Below are 20,340 nucleotides of genomic sequence, written 5' to 3'. Positions count from 1 at the left end.
ATTCCTTGCAACACTTGATCCATTATCTGCTGAAAAATTGAGGCACTTGATGACGCTCCTTGCGGTAACCGATTATATATATAAAGGCCTTTAATGGTGTTAATAACCATAAACTTTCTACAGCTTTGTGACAACATTAGCTGTGTATATGCTCCCTCCAGATCCAAGGAGCAAAACATTTTACGACCAGCTAAACCCGCAAACAAATCCTGAGCTGTTGGTAACGGATAAGTGTTTGGTATTATAACTTTATTGATTGATACTTTACAATCAATTACCAATCGGATGTCATTATTTTTTTTCATAACGATCACAACGGGAGATGCCCATTCACTTGTTTTGATAGGTGTGATAACTTTTTGATCTTCCAGTTTATCCAAATATTTCATTACTTTGTCCTTCAGTCGATAGGGAACATTATACGCTTTTTAAAATTGGCACTTCATACTTCAAGACCAATTCAGCCTCATATCCTTTAATTGGCAAGGAAAATCCTTCGTAAAAACATTAGAAAACTTTTTTATCTCATCAACTGTTGTTTCGCATTTATCAATCACCATATTATTAATATTACCAGAGTTTGTGAAATAATTCCTCCAACTCGGATAAAAAACATCTAACCATGTTCTGCCCATCAAAGGAATAAAATTGTAGTCGCTATTTAGAACCAAAATTTTCAAAATTTCTTTTTTTCCTCTAAATTCAACCAAAACATTCGTTTCTCCTTCAATTTTAAGTTTGTCACCATTAACAACTATCAGTCTCCTTTTGCATTCTGATAAAGGTTTTTTAATTGTTCTCATATAGTCACTTTTGCCAATAACTGACACTGAGGCACCACAATCCACCTCCATTTGCAACGCTTTACCCTCCACAAGCAGATCTATTATACAAGGGTTATTATTAGTAGACGTCACATTCATACATTCAAAATCACCTGCATCCCAATCATCCTCACTTCCGGAATCATCCGCTTTCATCCTGTTGAAGAGCTCCTCCAAGCTGTCGTCCTTGTTTGGTGTTGGATTCCCATGGTCCACGAAATTAACCGCGTCTCTTTTCATGTTTTTCAATTTAAAACACTTTCTCTTGATGTGTCCTTTGATTCCGCAGAAGTCACATACAAAATCTGCATAATATCCTCTTTGCTTATCCCTGGTGTTCTTCCATTCAGGTCGAGTCCTTGGATTGTATGGTCCCGAACGTTCACCGCTTGCCCTTCTCCCAAAATTATTTGGTCTAAAACCCAGCCTCGATTTAACCGGTCCTCGACTATGGCCTTCCCCAGGATCTGTATTTTTGTTCCTTGCCAAGTCGAATGTTGCAAGGAGTTTCTCTAATCTCGTCATTCGTTTACTGGGTGATGCTATTGCTGCTACTCTGTCAATTTCCCCACTTTCTGCTAAACCCCTAGAGTTCGCGCCAGCTACCTCCCAGGTAGCTATAATTTTTTCTGCGGTAGCCAACGTTAAATTCTCTTCATTAAGAAGTCGCTGCTGGAGGGATTTCTCCCGAATGCCAGCAATAATGCGGTCCCTAATTGCAATCGATTTGTAATCGCCAAAAGTGCAAAACTCAGCCTGTAACTTGACTGCTAGCACAAAGTCTTCCACTGATTCATTCTTCTGTTGAATACGGTTGTTGAAATTTAAACGCTGGATTATATCTGGCGCTACCTTGTCAAACCTAGCTTTCAATTTGGAGATCATGTCATTGTACGCTATTGTGTTCAAATCAGTGTTGGGGTATAATAATTTCAACTCCGAATAAATGATAGGCCCCCCCAAAGTAACCAAATATGCCTTCTTATGTTCCTCTCCAACAGAATTTATCAAGAACAAATATTCTAGTCTCTCTGCCCATTCACTAAAACCAGCTCCTTTTCTGTATGGCTCGATATGAGCTGCAAGTGCCGATTGCGCCATGTCACTTATTAAACCACAAAAACTATTGTCCACTCAATTGAATAAATTAAATAGATCTGTTCTTTAACAATAGATCCGATGACAATACATCAAAGGAGAAAAAGGTAAAATAAAAGAATATCCACTGATTGTGGCAATAACTATTCACTATCACAAAATAAGGAAAATCGACTCACCCTATAAATCAATCAATCCCGCTGACGTCACTGTGTTTGACGAACAGGCGTGCCGAATATTTACCGGCTATTCGAGGAAATCTCTTTGCTCCAGCAATGGATCCGGGCAGCAATTAGATCACAGGGTTGGTTTGTCTCGTTACTGCGCAATAGTCTTCAAATCGTCCTCTCGGCCGTCGTTCGTCACTTTTGTAAAAGAACGGTTCACAAAACCACAATTTGTGCTATACTCAATGAAAAGAAATAAAACACCTATTATTCACCATACAATGCCCAGACTCTATTGTTCACACATTTGCCATTATCTATTGTGTGAAACAGCGCGATAAGAATAAATGTCAATAGCTTCGTACACTAATGAAGCACTTTGATGTTTTAGCATTAATTAGTTTGTTAGGTAGTTAATATTAATCACAATCGAGATGCGGCACAACTGCCTCGTGAATAGTTTACCGTTGCACTGTACTTACAACCGCTGTCCCGAAAACAAACCACAATGACTGGCTGCCAAGATATAACCTTCTCTACCGGAGCTGAAGTCCTTGGGGGAATCATATATGTTTGCTTCCTAGACGTGTGGTCACCACTGCTTACGGTTCTGCACCAGCTTCGTCGCCACTGTTGAGTATTCGGATTGGGTTTACAGGAATGCGTAGACTTGCTTTTGGGAACGATCTAACCAGACTAAGACTGGTTGATTTATTTCAATGTCTTTTAAACGAGTACATGTTCATGTGTAGGTAATATATTGGATATGTGTATTAAGATTAGCGAGCTGTCAGTTGACAACACACGCTCTAATGATTTTATTCAGATCTGACCATATACTATAGTATGAACCATCATTCTATTTAAAATAATCTTTTCAAACAGTTTGCTTATTGAAGATAGCAAACTGATCAAGGATAACTAGAAGCCTCAGCTGGATTTTGTCCGGCTTCAAAATTGGAACAACTTTGGCGTTTTTCCATTTATCTGGAAAGTATGCCAATTGAAAACATTTGTTAAATAAATTAACCAAAAAGGATAAAAAGCTCTTAGGAAGTATTTAGATAAGTATGTAGAAAATACCATCATCACCCGGGGCTTTCATATTTTTAAATTTTCTAGTAATAGATCTCACTTCATCCAAATTAGTTCCCAACGTAGGGTCAAAAACATTATCTTGGTTGAGAATGTCTTCGAAGCTTCGTGTAACCTGATCCTCAATTGGACTAGTGAGACCTAGACTAAAATTATGGGCACTCTCGAACTGCTGAGCAAGTTTTTGAGCCTTTTCGCCATTTGTTAATAAAATTTTATTTCCCTCTTTAAGCGCTGGAATTGGCTTTTGAGGTTTTTTAAGAATTTTCGTTAATTTCCAAAAGGGTTTCGAACTGGGATCCAACTTGGAGACATTATTCTCAAAGTTGGTATTTCTCAGAATAGCGAAACGTTTTTTAATTTCATTTTGCAAATCTCGCCAAATAACTTTCAACGCGGGATCGCGAGTTCTTTGGTATTGCCTTCTTCTCACATTTTTAAGACGGATCAGTAGCTGAAGATCGTCGTCAATAATAATGGAGTTGAATTTAACTTCACATTTCGGAATTGCAATGCCTCTGGCTTCGACAATTAAATTTGTCAAAGATACGAGAGCATTATCAATATCACTTTTGCTATCGAAAGGAATATCAACATCAAAATTCCTATCGATATACGTTTTATATAAATCCCAATCAGCTCTATGATAATTAAAAGTAGAGCTGATTGGATTATAAATATTTCTTGTGAGATTTCAAATGTCACAGGAAGGTGATCAGAGTCAAAGTCAGCATGAGTTACCAATTGGCCACACAGCTGACTTGAATCCGTTAAAACTAAATCAATTGTAGAAGGATTTCGACTGGAAGAAAAACAAGTTGGTCCATTGGGATATTGAATAGTATAATATCCCGCAGAACAATCTTCAAATAAAATTTTACCGTTGGAATTGCTTTGAGCATTATTCCATGAGCGGTGTTTGGCATTGAAGTCACCAATTACGAAGAATTTAGATTTGTTCCGAGTCAGAATTTGAAGATCAGCTTTCAACAAATTCTTTTGCTGCCCATTGCATTGAAAAGGCAAGTAGGCTGCAATGAAGGAAAATTGTCCAAAATTTGTTTCAACAGAAACTCCCAAGGTTTCAAAAACTTTGGTTTCAAACGAAGAAAATAATTTATGTTTGATACGTCTATTAATGACAATGGCGACCCACCACAGGCGCTGTCAAGACGATCATTTCTGTAGATAAAATAGTTTGGATCTCTTTTAATGGAGAGTCCTGGTTTTAAATACGTTTCAGTTATAATGGCAATATGCACATTATGAACTGAAAGGAAGTTGAATAATTCATCTTCCTTACCCTTTAGAGAGCGGGCATTCCAATTTAGAACTTTCACACAATTATTTGGATCCATTGAAACGGAGTCCGATAACAATTTTTTGTGTGTACTTTATACCAACCTGAACAGCTTCAGGAATGGTATTTGCTTTGAACCTTTCATCAATCATGTGATGCAATTGTTCAGTTAAAAAATCAAAATCGGAAGCAGTCATGCTACCTGAATCGGCAACATGACCGTTATTTTCCGTTGGGACATGGGTATAAACCTCATTTTGAGAAGAGAAATTTGGTCTACCAGCAGCGATGTTTGCATACGTAGGTACATTGGAAAAATTGGAATTTACTGAAGTGCTTGCTACCCGTTGACGAGCGGCAAAATTTGTTTGTGGATTGTGGTGGGTATGAATTGCTCGACCGGTAACCGGTTTCGAAATTTGAGCGTTTGAAAAATTTCTACCCGTCGAATCTGGGATCCGATTGGAATTTCCCGTCATCAATTTTGCACGGGAATTCAAAACCTTTTTTCGTGAAGGGCATTCCCAGAAATTGGATTTATGATTGCCCCCACAGTTTGCGCACTTAAATTTATTGGAATCTTCTCTCACAGGACATGCGTCCTTGGCGTGAGAGGTTCCACCACAAATCATGCATTTAGCATCCATGTGACAATGTTTGGTTCCATGACCCCACTTTTGGCACTTACGGCACTGGGTAGGGTTTTGGAAATTTCCCCCAGGCCTGCGGAAATGTTCCCATGTAACACGGACATGGGACATAATACAGGCCTTTTCCAACTTTTCATATTATTTAGTTCACTTTTGTTAAAATGAACTAAATAAAATTCTTGAGAAATGCCCTCTGGGAAGTACCAGAGTGGGATTTCTTTTTCATCTTAATTACTTGGACTGGTGAAAATCCAAGTAATTGAGAAATTTCAATTTTAATCTCATCCAGTGATTTATCATCACTGGGGAGACCTTTCAAGACGACTTTGAACAATCGCTCAGTTTTGTCGTCATATGTGAAGAATTTATGGCGCTTCTCAGTTAAATACTGAAGAAGACGTTTGCGATCGTCAAAGGATCCCGGCAAAACGCGGCAGTCACCCTTCCTAGCAATCTGAAATGAAACCTTGATCCCCTGAAGGTTACTCAAAATCTCATTCCGGAAGCCAGAAAACTCGGCAACAGATACCACAATTGGCGGAATCCTTTGCTTTTTCGCATGAATCGAATCACCTGGGCTAGAGGTAGATTCGATTTGCTCAATTTCATCATTAATCAAATCGAACTGATTGCTCAGTTCGATTGGAGAAGAATTATTTCCGGTATTAGAGTTAGAAGGAATATTTGAATTCTCCAGCTTCCTTCTATTTTTTCCGCGCTTGGGCAGGACGGTCTTGAAACCTTGTTTCTTTGAAGGAAGTGGAGAATTCAGAGACTCCCCCTTCCTCTTGTTTTTGTTAATACTCATTGCTGAGCGTGGAGACGTGACCTTCTAAGAGGTTTTTCCCAGAACGGTGTCCCTGCAGGATTACCACCGCTTGTCGGAATTTTACTTCCGCAAACGGGTCCAACGTAAAACGAAGGCACGGGTCCTTGCAAAGATCGTAACGGGATCAGTGGGTACAAATAGCGCTAAGAAGCACCGTTGAAATTAAAATAGCTTCGGGTAGTATTAAAAACTTCCTTCCGCAAAGAGAGAAAGAACCGCACAGCACGAAAGCACGATGTGGTCTGGACCTGATAATATTTCATTATTGAATTTTTCCTTCTTTTATTCATAGGCCGTTCTTTCGAGATTCGCATATTTATATTTATTTGTGTTTCACCAGATTATATATTATTGGTTAAATTTTTCCTTCTTTTTATCAAAGGCTTGTCATTCGAGTTTCGCACATTCATATTTATTTGTGTTTAACTTTATTTTCATTGTTGATTCTTTTCTTTCTTTTATTCATAACGATACTAAAAAGTAACTAGAAACGAATATACATAATACATTTATTTTTATTATTAGAAACCGTAACGTTACGCTGTAAAGTAAGGAGGGGTATGGAATTGCCAAAATTTGCGTTAGTGAAGATCCATTAATTACGTAACGCAAAAATTGTGAATTTTAAACCCTCCCTCCCCACTATGTCTTACTTTTTGTAAGAAACATCTAAAAATTATTTATGGATCGTCACACTTCGCGCAACTTCCCTCCCCCTCTAAGCCTTACGTAATTTATGGACGCTTCCTTACGTGATTTGTGATCGTTTGTGTTTCATTTTGAAGTCAACTAGGGTAACGCCCAAGACCGCCTTCACACGGGAAACTTTAATATTTTTTAAAACTTTTTTATTGTTCAGATTTCAAAATTGATTTTTGACCTGTTTTTCATTCAACCTTCTGTTATTCTTTCGACCTTTTTTTACTTCGACCTTTTGTAATTTCCACCTTTTGTCCTTTCAATTTTTTGACTTTCGACCTTTTTTCCTTTCAATTTTTTGACTTTCGACCTTTTGACCTTCGACCTTTTGTTCATTCGACCTTTTGTCCTTTCGACCTTTTGTCCTTTCGACCTTTTATCTTTTCGACCTTTTGTCCTTTCGAACTTTTATCTTTTCGACCTTTTATCTTTTCGTCCTTTTGTCCTTCCGACCTTTTGTCCTTTCGACCTTTTGTCGTTTCGATCTTTTGTCCCTACGACCTTTTATCCTTTCGATCTTTTGTCCTTTCGACCTTTTGTCTCTTCGACCTTTTGTCCTTTCGACCTTTTAACCTTCGACCTTTTCGACTATTTGTCCATACGACCTTTTGTCCTTTCAACCTTTTGTCCTTTTGACCTTTTGTTCTTCAACCTTTTGACCTTCGACATTTTGACCTTCGACATTTTGACCTTCGACCTTTTGACACAGATTCGCAATCCAATCCAAATCAAATTAAATTTCAAATATAACCCAAATCCAACCTAAATCCAATCCAAATCCAATTCAAATCAAATCCAAATCCAATACACATCCAATCCAAATGCAATCCAAATCAAATTAAAATTCAATCCAATTCCAATCCAAATTCAATTCAAATCCAATCCAAATCCAATTCAAATTCAATCCATATCCAATTCAAATCCAATACAAATCAAACCCAAATCCAATTCAATCAAAATCCTATCCGAATCCAAATCCAATCAAAATCCAATCCAAATCCATATCCAATCCAAATCCAACTCAAATCGAATCAAAATCCAATTAAAATCCAATCCAAAACCAATCCAAATACAATCCAATCCAAATTTAATCCAAATCCAATCAAAATTAAATTAAAATCCAATCCAAATCCAATCTAAATCCAATCCAAATCCAATCCAAATCAAATCCCATTCGATATGAAACCCAAATCCAACCAAAATCCAATCCTAATCCAATCCAGATTCAATCCAAATCAAATCCAAATCTAATCCAATACAATCCAAATGCAATCCAAATCAAATTAAAATCCAATCCAAATCCAATCCAAATCCAATCCAAATCCAATCCAAATCCAATCCAAATCCAATCCAAATCCAATCCAAATCCAATCTAAATCCAATCCAAATCCAATTCAAATCCAATCCAAATCCAATCCAAATCCAATCCAAATCCAATCCAAATCCAATCCAAATCCAATCCAAATCCAATCCAAATCCAATCCAATCCAAATCCAATCCAATCCAAAACCAATCCAAATCCAATTCAAATCCAATCCAAATCCAATCCAAATCCAATCCAAATCCAATCCAAATCCAATCCAAGTTCAATCCAAATCCAATCCAAATCCAATCCAATCCAAATTCAATCAAAATCCTATCCGAATCCAAATCCAATCAAAATCCAATTCAAATCCAAATCCAATCCAAATACAATCCTAATACAATACAAGTCCAATCCAAATCCAATCCAAATCCAATCCAAATTCAATCCAAATCCAATCCAAATCCAATTCAAATCCAATCCAAATCCAACCCAAGTCGAATCCAGATCTAATCCAAACCCAATCAAAATCCGTTCCAAATCCAATCCCAATCCAATCCAAATCCAATCCAAATTTAACCCAAATCAAATCCAAATTCAATTCAGACCCAATCAAAATTTCAAATCCAATCCCAATCCAATCCAAATCCAATTCAAATCCAATCCAAATGAAATCCAAATCCAATCAAAACCGAATCTAAATCCAATCCAAATCCAATTCAATCCCAATTCAATCCATATCCAATCCAAATCCAATCCTAATCCAAACAAAATCCTATCCGAATCCAATCCAATCAAAATCCAATTCAAATCCAAATCCAATCCAAATTCAATCGGAATCCAATCCAAATCAAATGAAAATCCAATTCAAATCCAATCCTAATCCAATCTAAATCCAATCCAAATCTAATACAAATCCAAACCTAATCCAATCAAAATCCTATCCGAATCCAAATCCAATCCAAATCTAATCCAAATCCAAATCCATTACAAATCCAATACTAATCAAATTAAAATCCAATACAAATCCAATCCAAATAAAACTAAAATCCAATCCAAATCCAATCTACATCCAATCCAAATCCAATCCAAATCCAATGCAAACTCAATGCAAATCCAATCTAAATCCTATCCAAATCCAATACTAATTCAATCCAAATCCAATCCAAATCCAATCCAATCCAAATCAAATCCCATTCCAAATATAACCCAAATCCAACCAAAATCCAATCCAAATCCAATCAAAATTCTATCCAAATCAAATCCAAATCCAATTCAGACCCAATCCAATACACATCCAATCCAAATCAAATCCAAATCCAATTCAGACCCAATCCAATCCAAATCCAATCCAAATCCAATCCAAATCCAATCCAAATCCAATCCAAATCCAATCCAATCAAAATCCTATCCGAATCCAAATCCAATCAAAATCCAATCCAAATCCAACCCAAATCCAATTCAAATCCAATCCAAATCCAAATCCAAAATCCAATCCAAATCCAATCTAAATCCAAACCAAATCCAATCCAAATCCAATCCAAATCCAAATCCAATCCAAGTCCAATCCAAATCCAACCCAAATCCAATCAAAATCCAATTCAAATCCAATCCAAATCCAATCCAAATCCAAAATCCAATCCAAATCCAATCCAATCCAAATCCAAATCTAATCCAATCCAATCCAAATCCAATCCAAGTCCAATCCAAATCCAATCCAAATCCAATCCAAATCCAATTCAAATCCAAATCCAATCCAAGTCCAATCCAATCCAAATCCAATTCATATCCAAATTCTATCCAAATTCAATCCAAATCCAATCCAAATCCAATCCAAATCCAAATCCAATCCGAATCCAAAATCCAATCCTAATCTAATCCAAATCCAAACCAAATTCAATCCAAATCTAATCAAAATCCAAATTCAATCCAAATCCAATCCAAATCCAAATCAAATCCAATCCAAATCCAATCCAAATCCAATCCAAGTCCAATACAAATCTAATCCAAATCCAATCCAAATCTAATTCATATCCAAATTCAATCCAAATCCAATCCATATCCAATTCATATCCAAATTCAATCCAAAACCAATCCAAATCCAATCCAAATCTAATCCAAGTCCAATCCAAATCCAATCTAAATCCAATCTAAATCCAATCCAAATCCAACCCAAATCCAATCCAAATCCTATCCAAATCCAATCCAAATCTAAACCAAATCCAATCCAAATCAAATCCAAATCAAATCCAATCCAAATCCAATCCAATCCAAATCCAAATCTAACCCAATCCAATCTAAATCCAATCCAAATCCAATCCAAGTCCAATCCAAATCCAATTCCATTTCATGTCCAATCCAATCCAAATCTAACTCATATCCAAATTCAATCCAAATCCAATCCAAATCCAATTTATATCCAAATTTAATCCAAATCCAATTTATATCCAAATTTAATCCAAATCCAATCCGAGTCCAATCCAAATCCAATCTAAATCCAATCCAATCCTAATCCAAATCCAATCCAATCCTAATCCAAAGCAAACTAAGTCCAATCCAGAACCAAATCCAATCCAATCCCAATCCTATCCAAATTTAATCCAAATCCAATCCCAATCCAATCCAAATTTAATCCAAATCTAACCCAAATCCAATCCAGAAACAATTCAGGTCTAATTCAAACCAAATCCAAAACTTATCCTAACCCAATCCAAGTCGGTGTTTATTTCATTATCTACACTGCCGTTAATCGCATATCTGTCCAATCTTTACTGGATTTCCTATGCGTATGGGACAGATATGCGATTCACGGCAGTACAGGGGTAAGACAAAATGATTGAGATCTGCAAAATTTTGTCGAAATTCAAATCAGCATAACTATGGTCAAGTCAAGTGCTACGATCCATACACAAATTGTTACGTGGGGAAGGGGTCCAAAATCTTCAAATTTAGCGTTACGTAATTTGTGAACGAACCCTAACACTAAGCCGGTACAGCTATCATCACCATAACGGTACCAAGATCGAAGGTATTAGTAGATCCACAAATGAAAATATTTTTAAAAAAATAATAATTATTGGAAATTTACAGCTTTAATATCTTAGTCAATTGATAAACTAATAAATTTGCTAACAAAAATGAGATTGATGTCGTTTAACATCAACAACTACAAAATGTTTCTTGCAGCACTAATGGGTACCCTGCTCCTTTAGTGGCGGTAAAAATAATTTTGGTTCCCATAGTGATGCTATCCATTGATTTCTTATGAGACTTGCCACTATTGGTACGGTTGCACCACTATAGGTGCAAGGAAGTCAATTTTATTAAAGAAAATCATTGTTTTCAATAGTTATTCAAGTGAAATCTTCATATAAGTTACATTAAACAGGATATTTAAAGTACGACGCATCAAATGAAATCATCGTAAAGTGTATGTAATGTACTATAAAAAATCTCATTTAAACCCCACTACCTCCATTATAAGTCCAACGTCCACTAAGGGTACGGTTACCCTAATTTACTTTTCAATCCCGCAAAACCGGGTACATATAGTTAGTATTTTATAAATAATTATCAAAGCTGTTTCTTTATCCCTGCAGTCTCCGATCGAGCTGATTCGTACACATATTTTGTTACCGCCAACGGCCATTTCTACTCCCCCAATCATCGAGCGAGATTCCAAAGGAAAACCCATCCGGCGAGGCTATGTTCCAGTCGAGGAAAAAATCCAGAAAGAGCTGCGCGATTTGAAAAATCGAGAGACCGAACTGAAGCGATTACGGAAACAGAACCGCATGGCATCGCAGTCTGATCTGCTGGAGCTGAGTTATGACAGGTTGTACGCTTAGACATAAGACCTTCCGCTAGTCGAATTTAACCATTTGATTTCTTGAATTTTAGCGGATCTGCGGAAGAGGATATCTCCGATGACGATAGCTTCGATACGAACGTGTACCCTTCCACACAAAAATTGCGATCTACCAAATCGATTGGTGAGCTCTGCGATGCCCTGACACATTCTAGTCTATCCCCAAGGTATGATTTTGCTGATTGAAATAGGGAATACTGTTCCTGGATTCTTTCAAACAGAATTTGGCTTGTGTATTTTAAAAACTAAAATGTCTGTCTGTTTCATTTCCTGTTTTGAAGCAACCTTTCAGTGTAAAACGTTAACAAACACGGTGTTCATTTCATACAAAATCATCCGCAGGTTGTACCGTGGGACCCCGGTAATATGGCCGTTTTCAATTTGAACACTTAATTTGAGCCTCGTTGGTTTGATTTATTTATTTTCAGACTAAGGTCAGAGTGGCCTGTGCAGTGCATAAAAGTCTTCTCCATTCCGCTAGGTCCATAGCTGCACGTCACCAACCACGCAGTCTGCGGAAGGTCCGCAAATCGACATCCACTTGATCGGTGGATCACCTTGCTCGCTGTGCACCTCGCCTTTTTCCCCGTCGGATTCTTGTCGAGAACCGGATTACTGTTCGACATTCTAGCCACGTGCCTGGCCCACCGAAGTCCATCGATTTTCACGGTGTGAACGATTGATAGTTCTCCCAACAGCTGATTCAACTCGTGGTTCATTCGCCCCCTGTACGTACCGTACGCCATCTGCACCCCATCACAGAAGATGGTACGCAGCACTTTCTTTTCGAAAACTTTGATTGCGCGTTGGTCCAGGTCGCGTGTCCGTTTAGAACTTCCAGACCGGAAGCGTTTTGTACATATTCAGTTTGGTACGGCGGCGAACTCTATTCGGTCGGAGAGTTTCGTGGAGTCCAAAGTACGCACGGTTCCCTGCCATGATGCGTCTCCGAATTGCTCTGCTGGTGTCGTTATTGGAGGTCACCGGTAGAGGTGGGCAGCTCGCTCATGAACGGTTCAAAATAGCTAGTTCTTCTACGCGACTGACAAACTCTACTCAACACATATTCAGCAACCACCTCGATTTCGTCACAACCAATACAAACTCGTGGTGAATGGCTTGCGTTGTCCTTTCTTGAGCCTCTTCCTATAATGTACCTCGTCTTCGACGTGTTAATGACTAGTCCAATCCATATAGCTTCCCTTTTCACACTGATGTAGGCTTCCTCCATCTTCTCAAAGTTACGTGCCATAATATCAATGTCCTCGACGAAACCAGCTATTTGGCGAAACCGACGATCTTAACACCAGGAGGGAACTTTAGCTTCAGAACCCCGTTGTACATAAGGTTCTATGAACGCTTCTCTGATCGGCATCGGTCTCGTATAATAGTACACGGTTCTGGAAATAGCTTTCCAAAATACGGTACAGGAGAGCGCTATTCGGAACTCCCTCAGGCCCTGGAGCTTCGTTCGTTACCAGGGATTTGGCCACCGCGAGAAAACTCTTTGTTCGTCACCGGAGCCACCATTTTGGCCGCATCCATATTGTCTTGCAGTGCAGGAGGCCAGGGACTTGTGGCTTCGGACGGGAAGAGTACCTCGATAATCCTCGCCAACCTATCCGGATACCGTTCGGGGGGTGAAGAGCTCCCTTTGGTCTTGGCCATCACTATCCTGTAGGCGGCACCCCACGGATTCGCGTTGGCACCTTCGAGGTAGTCGAAACACGCTCTTTTTCTGCTATTGATGGCCTTGTTGAAGGCCAGTTTCGCAGCACGAAACACTTCACGGTGGTCCGCTCTTTCATCCTCGGTGCGAGCACGATGCATCCTTCGTCTAGCCTTGAGGCAGGTTCATCGAAGGGCCGCAGTCTCGGCACTCCACCAATATACCGGGCGTCTACCATTTCTCGGCATGGCGGCTTCGCACGCGCGTCATAGAACAGCTACCAACGCATCCCGCTTAAACCTCCAGTGTTGGCTTTCAGTCCCAGGGCCGCAGTGAAAACTTCGCTGTAGAAGTGATTGGTCCTCCACCCGCGGATCTGACAGGGAACCCCGGACCTCGGATGTTGCACGCCATAGTTGATTCTAAAGCGAATTGCTAGATGATCACTATGGGTGTAACCCTAATCCACAGTTGCACAGTGATTAAGAGCTGTGTTACTTGCACGGCTTCTTCTTGTTTGTCTCTCCGATGGGACACGAAGATCCACCCATAACGTGATTACAGGCTTGCTTTTGCTGGCGCAGATGAGGCACTTTGGTGCCTTATCGCATTCCTGCACCTTATGCTCTTCCTCACCACCATGACGACACAGTTGCTACGGTCTGGGCCCTAACAGTTGTAGGACTTGTGCCCCGACTCTGAGCACCGATAGCACCTGTTCACCGAAGGCGGCTACTACACCTACTGACCAACTGCCAGGGATTTTCGGTCCCTTGTACCGATGGCACCGGCTGGCTGGTACCCTCTTGCGGCCCGACGATTTGCGTCTTCGAGAAGTCGTCTTTCCGGGTCCACGCCCTTCGGACTCTTCTGCACCCCGGTCTGCTCCGTCCAGACGACGTTTGGCCTTTATGGTCGCACGTCGTTTGGCTTTGTTCTCAGCGTCTTCGCCGGAATGCTGCTTGAGCCGTTTCTGGTTAGACGAAGTCTTTTCCTCATTGGCCGGCAGGGCGAAATCAATCGCCTCATGGGCCATGGTCGCTCCTCCACGGAAGGAGAAGGCATTGGTATAAGCACCTTTGTCGATCTTCTCTTGTCCCACTACCCGCCTGATAAACGCATATTGTTCTTGTCTTGCGACTCGAACAGCTCCGAAGGTTCTGTTTCAGTTCCTTAGTGATGTTCTGCCTTGCACTCGCGAACTCGATGATATCATCGAGTTGCTCGTCGACCACCCGCATCCCGGTTAGTGGCCCGCTGAGCATGCTGATAGGGCTGTACAACACCAGTGCTGGGGGGACTTTGGTGCTGCTAGCTGCAGCCTCCTTCACTCCGCTCTCCGCCTCCCAGGGAAGGAACCTCTCCAAACCCCACTTGGCAAAGGGTTTTACCACATTCATGCCTAACGCATCGTCAAATGAATAATTTTTTGCTTCACTCATTGTAATTGGGTCCCCCTTGTGTCTGCCGTCGAATCCTACTGGAGTAGTCGCCTTTAATGATCCCATGGTCTTCTTACGGCATGTAGGGATGCCATGCAAGGGTTGACACTTACGTGTTCAAAGTCGTCGGAGTCGTATCATCTTCTATGTCGTTCGTGCAGCTTTTTATAGAAGTTTACAAGGCCCACTGTCAAACCCCACCACATCCTAGGCAGGCACCACAACTCGCACATGGCCTGGGGAGGGATCGTCAAGCCTTGCTGCCCCGTTGGTTTGAGCATCGTTCAAATTAAAAAGTGTTCAAACTGAGGTTCATGAACACTTTCCTTCCGTCCTGTGCATTGCGTCACCGATGATTAATTTTCGTAGCTTTCACCAGTTTTGTTATTTTGTTTAATGATTGAAGCTATAAACCAACAGTTATAAGCCATAGACGGAACCTAACGGATAATAAATATATGTACTAAAACTTACAATCCATACTTTCAGAGAAACGCCATCGCCACAGTTTGAAAATCGACCTCGTGGAATGCGACCGGCCATGTCCTTGGCACAGTTGTGTGACCTGGATCCACAGGAGGCACCCTCTTCGCACAAGTTGATAGCCAAATGGGAAACTCTTATCCAGCAAACCCAGCAACGGTAGACGAGAAGCAGTGAAGCGAAGGTTTATGTTTGTAAAGTGCAGTGCGGTTAGGGCGTATCTGATATTGTCAAAAGCCACTATATTGAATTAAGGATCCACAGACAATACAAATTATTTTCTGCGAAATACAAAATCGATAATTGATTAGTGTTTTTTAATCTATATTTCGTTAATCTATTTTTAGAATTAAATTAATTGAATGTAGTACTGCCAGCTACTACACAACGTTATTACATTTTCTTACACGAAATGATTCATAGTCAGATATGCCGTAATTGTATAGTAATCAATTATTGTCAGGTATAGTAATTGTAAAAAGAATTGAAGCCGCATTATTAGGTTAGGCAATATTGAAGAATGTGTGAAATATAGAAAACAGGCTGTATTTATTGCGCTACGTGATGTCGAAATACATTACAATTATGTTTGAATTATTCCTTAAATTCTGTTCAAAACTTCAAGCTAATTCCTTTATCTTTATTTTATCCCTTACTATAAGTAATAATTACACTGATTGCAAATATCGAGCAAATGTTTAAAGCAAAGTATTTATTTGGAATCTAAGTTTGAAATTGTACTATACAAATTATGCATGTCTTGCCATCTAATACACTTTGATGTCAAGTATGTCTGTTTGGCTTATCAATAACATCTTAATATGATTCTATCACTACCCATATGGTCTGCCTTTTCCTCTCCTTTATTAAATAATTCTCTCAAAATTGTTTTCCTTTATCCGAAAATGTGTTTCCATTTGTTCTAAGCGTGCTAGGCTTAGCTCTAAATGTATGCAATTTTTATAGCTTTTTATTTATTATCATACAAGGGCCGGAGTGGCCTGTGCAGTACATAAAAGTCTTCTCCATTCGCCAACCACGCAGTCGGCTGAGGGTCCGCAAATCGTCCTCCACCTGATCGATCCACCTTGCCCGCTGTGCTCCTCGCCTCTTGTTCCGGTCGGATCGTTGTCGAGAACCATTTTCACCAGATTACTGTCCGACATTCTGGCTACGTGCCCGGCCCACCGCAGTCTTCCGATTTTCGCGGTGTGAACGATGGATGGTTCTCCCAACAGCTGATGCACCCCACCATACATGATACGCAGCACTTTCCTTTCACGTTGGTCATCAACGAGCATCGTTCAGGTTTCGTGTCCGTAGGGAACTACCGGTCTAATAAGCGTTTTGTAGATAGTCAGTTTGGTACGGCGGCGAACTCTATTCGATCGGAGCGTTTTGTGCAGCCCACAGTACGCACGATTCCCTGCCATGATGCGTCTCCGAATTTCTCTACTACTATCGTTATCGGAGGTCACCAGTGAGCCCAAGTACACGAATTGTTCAACCACCTCGATTTCCTCTTAACCGATACAAACTCGTGGTGAGTGGCTTACATTGCACTATGGGGAATTCTCATACAAATGAGCGACCAAAATATTTTTTCAATTAAAACTGTTTCTATTCAGCATATATTATGTGAAGGAATATTTAAGAACCTTTTTTAGTCCTTCAAGGGTCACCGTTAACCCTTCAAAAAATGTCAACGGCGAAAAAAAAATTTCTAATTTTTTTGGGCATTTTTTGTTTGTTTTCTATACAGCATGCATAAAATATCAAACAACCATATTTCTAGTAATAATGTTGTTCATTTTCTGATCATTACGAAGTATAGAGAATGAAAACCACAATTTTCAAGAAAACTTTGATTGCAGCGTTCTCGTAAAAGCGCAAATATGCGCAAGCAAATCACTCACTAAAAGGTGGCACTATGGCTAGATTTTATTCCCCCATTTACAGATGAGAGGACATTTGGGGACATTACCCAACTAACATTTAATGTCAATGTAAATGTTATTTCGTCTATACGGCTTCAAGCTGAATATGTGTGCTATACATATGATCAAGAACATCTTCAATTCCTTTACCAGCAAATCTGGCGAATCTATTCAGCTGTTTTTGACGTGCCTGCACAACAACTTTACAGCATGTTACACATTTTTTTCTCAATCTTTACTAAACCATTTAGTAATATAATTCGCTTCAATAACGCTTATTCAGATTTTTTGAATCTGTTAAATAAGTTTTGTACAGCCACTGAATTCAATTTGATTAAATATTATTTGAGAGGAGAGTATTTAAATCTCGGAGTTTATTTAATGTTTTTTTTTTTGTGAAAACTGAAATATCAATTTTGTTGCTACTTAGATTCGAACTCCTGATCTGCTGATTCAATGGCTGCTGCTCTGTCATCACAAGTGATTTTATCGCCGCGACGGCGACAAGTAGTCGCCGCGATTCTATCGTTGGGTCGCTGCAGGCAATGTTCCATTTACGCTTCCATACCAACGGCGACAGAATCGCGTCGCGTGTGTTTGAGGGACCCTTTATGCTAGAAGTTGAAGCTTTTAGCACTAAAATTGTTAGTTGGGATATGATCCAATGGGTAATTCCGCTATGACTTATAAGTCAGTGAATTCAAAAATAAACTTCAATACACTGGATTCTGTTTTACACGATTTACAGTTTCTCAATTTTCCACTCATCCTAAATGTTTAACGTATATTAATTATCATCTGATTTTTCTTTGATTTATTCTGGATTTTTTGAAACATGTTGCGAAGAGTTTGGTGGCAAATTGAAGTCACACGATCAAAAATACGAGCGAAAAAAAATCGTGTAAAAACAAAATCCTGTGTATAATATATTTTGCACTCCAAACAACTTTGTAGCATACATACTTCCAGCGGTCTTCCAGACGCGCTTTGTCATTTCTTTTAAACCATAAATTATTTTAATATTGTCGGCGTAGCACCAAGTTAGAATTCGGAAGTCGGGACTTCCGAACCGAACTTTCTTCCGAAGTTTTATTTGTCAAACTAATTGATGCGTTGTTTAGCACATCTTTAGGCGAATCCAGCGCACTACTTCCGAAGTTGGGAAAGTTGCCTGTATCTGGAGAACAATCCAACTTCGGTATAAAAAGCGGTATAAATTTATTCTGGTACAAACAATCCGCACAAACGACTGGCAGTGATAGTTGCGTCGGTTCAAGCTCCAACTCCACTTATTCCAATCACCAACGAATGCCCCCCTCTCTCTATCCTGAAATCTGTCGGTAGCCGGAGAACGAAACTGTCACCGGAAGAATCTGTTCCGCTTTACACTACGGAGCAACGGATGTCGATCTTCTTGCAGCTCGTCACTCGGCTACGTTGTTGCAAAACCCGTTTTGGCCAGGTCTTTACTCTTGGCATCTTCATCATTGGAAATGGCTGCTTTGGTGGGCTTCCCTAGCCGTGCGGTAAGAAGCACGACTAAAAAGCCATACTTTGTTGAAGGTGGCTGGGTTCGATTCCCGGTCCGCTGTAGGAAATTTTCTCGACTTCCCTGAGCATAAAAGTATTATCGTGCTAGCCTCATGATACACGAATGCAAGAATGGTAACTTGGCTTAGAAACCTCGCGGTTAATAACTGTGGAAGTGCTGAATGAACACTAAGCTGCCAGGCGGCAATGTACCAGTTGGGGATGTACACTAGCAGTTCAAGTTCAATTACTGTTTACTTTTCAGTTAGCGAATGCCGTCCGATAACTTTTGAATTAAACAATGTTTGTTCCTCATAGAAACTGGCCACCTGGCAACATTGTACCCAACTTTGGTTGGATCCTCGGTTGGATCGTAGATTGGCCACATGCAGCACCATAACGTGTGGTTGGCCCCCGCCAAGGGCGCCAGCCTTGAGGGGGTTCCGAAATCTAGACCCAAGCAACCAAAAGTTCGGATAAGAGGGGATGTTTTTGATTAATTAGCTGGCATTTTAAGTATTTTTGTTGGTGTAGTGACCAGATGGGGAACCCCTGCTGGCAGTTCCATTACGAGAGATATACTCTAATCATAATTTAGAGATCTGAGCTACTGAGAATCTGTTGCACTATGCGAAGTATGATGTTGAATAAAGTTGTTGTTATTTGCATGTAAACCTAACCAGACGTGTTTGTATTATCCTCTATAAAATGTCTTGCCATCTTCCTCCGGATACCACCTTTGGCGTGAATTATACATATTATTTACAAGATGTAACAGTGGCGACGAGGATAAATAGTGTTTCATTTTAGAATTTGTTTTTCACGACCTCGTGTTACACCATTTGGCGTGAAGAATCTTTTTGGTGCTATGTTAGAAGTGAAGTGCTTTTGGTGAATCAGGATGCTGATTCGCGTGTTTTTTATGTGCACCGCAATATTTTATTTTTCATTTTTGTTAAGATTTTTGTTAGCTTTTCAATAGACTTTATTATTGCGAAGAACGCGGATTTTTCCTCAGTGCCTTGATCCGCTTTTGTGTACAGTGTATTGTACTTTTTCTTCGCACATTTTTATTCGTAACATTTCTTCAATAAATAAATCGCCATCACAGTTGCGCTGTACAATTATTGTTTACTGCGATTGAAGCAGGGATTGAAGCGTGAATTGTTATTCCTTTTTTATGTGTGATGGTGTACTGTTGTTCGATTTGTGTTTTGGCGGTAGAAAATTAGCACAATTTTTAATTGCATTTGTGGAAGCATGAATCTATTTAAATACTATCAGGAACATTGTTTATCACAAATGTGGAATGCTTATCTACAGGCGGCAGCTCAAACAATGTCGGTATAGTAGGTCTGTTTATCATCCGACACTTACTGTAATTTTGGATCATTCAGCGACCCCACATCATGTTTAAATCTTTGGGTGACATTGTTTTTTCATCAG

At 39.6% G+C, this 20,340-nt stretch overlaps 1 protein-coding gene across 16 annotated transcripts in view; it reads left to right on the top strand.

Annotated features, from left to right (window-relative positions):
- LOC134219678 (uncharacterized) overlaps nt 1-16,045 on the top strand; it is a 134,850-nt gene extending 118,805 nt beyond the window's left edge. For all 16 annotated transcript variants that reach the window (XM_062698495.1, XM_062698491.1, XM_062698494.1 and 13 more), the window contains 3 exons: nt 11,565-11,800; nt 11,866-12,000; nt 15,434-16,045. In XM_062698495.1, the coding sequence (XP_062554479.1) occupies nt 11,565-11,800; nt 11,866-12,000; nt 15,434-15,590 (528 nt within the window). In that variant the 3' untranslated portion in view covers nt 15,591-16,045. The remainder of the gene's footprint in view (nt 1-11,564; nt 11,801-11,865; nt 12,001-15,433) is intronic.
- Nucleotides 16,046-20,340: the final 4,295 nt, after the last annotated feature.

The sequence above is a fragment of the Armigeres subalbatus genome, chromosome 3, assembly GCF_024139115.2.
Source record: "Armigeres subalbatus isolate Guangzhou_Male chromosome 3, GZ_Asu_2, whole genome shotgun sequence".
Taxonomy (NCBI): Eukaryota; Metazoa; Arthropoda; class Insecta; order Diptera; family Culicidae; genus Armigeres; species Armigeres subalbatus.
Note: the sequence above shows the minus strand (reverse complement) of the source record. Positions and strands in the feature narration are given on the sequence as shown.